Here is a 2900-nt window from a genome sequence, read left to right as displayed (position 1 = left end):
TTTATTGTATGTCATATTTGTGAAAAATTCAACACCTTATTTGATGTACCCATCTTGTATAAAACAACACAGGGCAATTATAATACAACAACTAAAGTAAGTTCTTTCTCCCCTCCTCCTCCCCCTCCTCCTGTCTAATTTTTTTTATTGTTTATTGTCGACACTAGCTATATGTCATCCATCAAACAATGGTGGAATGAGTGGATTCCATGACAATCTTTTAAAGTGAATTATGGTGTGAATCATTGCGAAATTATTTTTTCTTATTTCATCATGCAAAATCATTTTTAAATTATGACATTGATTTTGTAAAATCATTTGCCAATATATTTTAAAACCAATTAGGAAAAAATAAAAAAGCCCCCATTTTTCTTCCAAATCATTAAAATGACATTCTACTTTGATTTTTTTTTATTAAAAGGGGGTTCTACACCATCAATCTGCGTCAATTATCCAATTATCCTCTAGTAACAAAATTGTAGTTGCTATATAAGTTTTAACGGCTACAATTTCGTAGCTACTATAATTTGAATAGTAGGTGAATAAAGTTAAATATATGTTGTAGCAATTATAAAACTGTAACATCTATAATATGAACATTTTTGAATATGTTAAATATGCGTTCTAGTAATTATAAAATCGTAGCTGCTATGTATTATAACAACTATAATTTTATAGTTGTTATAGTGAGCCTCAATTCAAAATTTAGACGATAAAATATAGATAGGAGATAATAATAAAAATAATTTATTGAAAATTAGTTGAATAATTATATATGAGCTATTGATGGGATAAAATATTTTTGATAAAAAAAATTAAAGGAAGACATCCTTTGATGATTCATAAGGATTTTTTTTTTAATTTTTGACCAAATTAATTTAATTATCTAATCCAATAACATTTAAATATGATGGTAAAAAAAATGATTCATTCAACTTCAAAATGTTCATTCATGAGCCAACACGGTAGAGGAACCGATAACTTTTACAGTGCCTTGAGAAAGAGGTCAGCTCGACTGTAGAAAGAAAAGAAAGTTGGGAAAGGGCCATGCATACATAGTGGTTGATATGATGATATGGATGGATTATCACTGTCACACCTTCCCCTTCCAGGCTACCCTCGGGAACCCGGCCACCTAATCTATGAATAAACAAACCCTAATCTATATATCTTGACCCTGCAAAAGATGCTCAGGAATAGACTATTTCAAAAGGACTGTTAACCTTTGGCTTTGTGTCTATGATTATGATCTCAGCTTCCACGTACGCCTCATGCCTCATGGCGATGGGCAGAGAGCCCAGGCAATGCACCTCCCTCGCAAGATGAGCATATTCCTCTCCAATCACCAATAGCATTGACACACTGGTTTACCTTCTCTCCTTCTCGACATGCATAGTGATGGCCATGCCATTGAAGTGCCCACATATTTATTTATTTATTTATTCCCACTTGTCTTGTTATTCCTCCTTCCTCCGGTGTAGACTTCAGAAAGCAAAGGACAAAACACCTCCCTTTCTAAATTATTAACATCTTCTTTTCCTCCATGATCACATCTTCCAAACTTATTTCTTCCTCCATCTCCATGAAGAAGTAATAAGTTATAGTTAGTAACTAATCAAGAGGAGAAAGAGAGAGAGATAATTGATAAACAAGCTGGCTAATCCATGGTGGGCGGGTCAACTGAGCCTTCCGAGGCCGGGAGAACTAGCTGTGGCGTCCTCGGCGGCAGCCAGGCGTCCCAGGAAGGTCGACGATGGAGACACGGACGACGACGAGGTGCTTCCTTCCAAGGAGTCTGATGAAGTCGACGCCGATCTCAGAGAGGGCGCGGTGGAGGCCGGGCCCCGTCGCCCCCGTGGCCGCCCTCCGGGGTCCAAGAACAAACCCAAGCCGCCGATTTTCATCACCCGAGACAGCCCCAACGCGCTCCGCAGCCACGTGATGGAAGTCGCCCCCGGCGCCGATGTGGCGGAGTGCATCGCCCAGTTCGCGCGCCGCCGCCAGTGCGGCATCAGCGTCCTCAGCGGCGCCGGAGCCGTCGCCAACGTCACCCTCCGCCAGCCCTCCGCCCCCGGAGCTGCCGTCGTCTCCCTGCAGGGCCGCTTTGAGATCCTGTCGCTCGCCGGCACGTTCCTGCCCGGGCCGGCCCCGCTGGGCTCCACCGGGCTCATCGTGTACCTGGCCGGCGGGCAGGGGCAGGTCGTCGGGGGCAGCGTCGTGGGCGCGCTCGTCGCCGTATCTCCCGTCATGGTAATCGCGGCCACGTTCTCCAACGCCACCTACGAGAGGTTGCCACTGGACGATGAGGACGACGGCCCCACCAACAGCGGCAGCGCCGGCCCGTTGCCCACTGCCGGCGGCGGAGGATTGCCCCCAGATCCATCTCTCTTGAGCATGTACACCTTGCCTCCGTATTTAAACGGCCACGACGCCCTAGCATGGCCTCATCCGCGGCCTCCATCATTCTAGCCCTAGCCGCCGGCCCTGTCTGTATAATTTCAAGGTAATAAAAAAGAACACAAACTAAATTAAGAAGTCCGGCGAACTTCAGCTTGTCTCTATATTTGTTTAGATTTGGTGAGAATCTGTGCAAGATCTTTAGGTTAAAAATTTATATTATTAGGGCAAAACAATCAATGGCGTTGTAGTACATAAAATATTAGTAATCAGGCATTTAAAGTTGTGGTTTGCTCAACTCAAGCACATTAATTTTCTGTTGATTAAACTATAAATATGTAAAAGAAAGAAAAAAAAAAGTTGACAATATAATTATCATCACTGTATAGTTTGATGCCAGTTGGCTTAAACAATAAGCTACTCTCCTTGGTGTATGTTCCTATGCGTTTTGGTTGGTCATTTCCCATAGCCATAAGAACTTAACTAGGTAGAGGCTAGGGTTG

The 2900-nt window shown here is 42.9% G+C and overlaps 1 protein-coding gene across 1 annotated transcript; it reads left to right on the top strand.

The window, feature by feature from the left end:
- Positions 1 to 1641: 1641 nt before the first annotated feature.
- On the top strand, positions 1642 to 2695 carry LOC122048618 (AT-hook motif nuclear-localized protein 20-like; the record flags this gene model as incomplete). Its single annotated transcript, XM_042610163.1, has 1 exon — positions 1642 to 2695. A coding segment is annotated over one exon (828 nt), but the record flags the coding sequence as incomplete, so codon positions are not given.
- Between the last annotated feature and the right edge of the window lie 205 nt (positions 2696 to 2900).

This window comes from Zingiber officinale, chromosome 2B, assembly GCF_018446385.1.
Source record: "Zingiber officinale cultivar Zhangliang chromosome 2B, Zo_v1.1, whole genome shotgun sequence".
NCBI classification, from domain to species: Eukaryota; Viridiplantae; Streptophyta; class Magnoliopsida; order Zingiberales; family Zingiberaceae; genus Zingiber; species Zingiber officinale.
The sequence above is the reverse complement of the archived record's forward strand: the minus strand, read 5'-3'. Positions and strand labels throughout refer to the sequence as shown.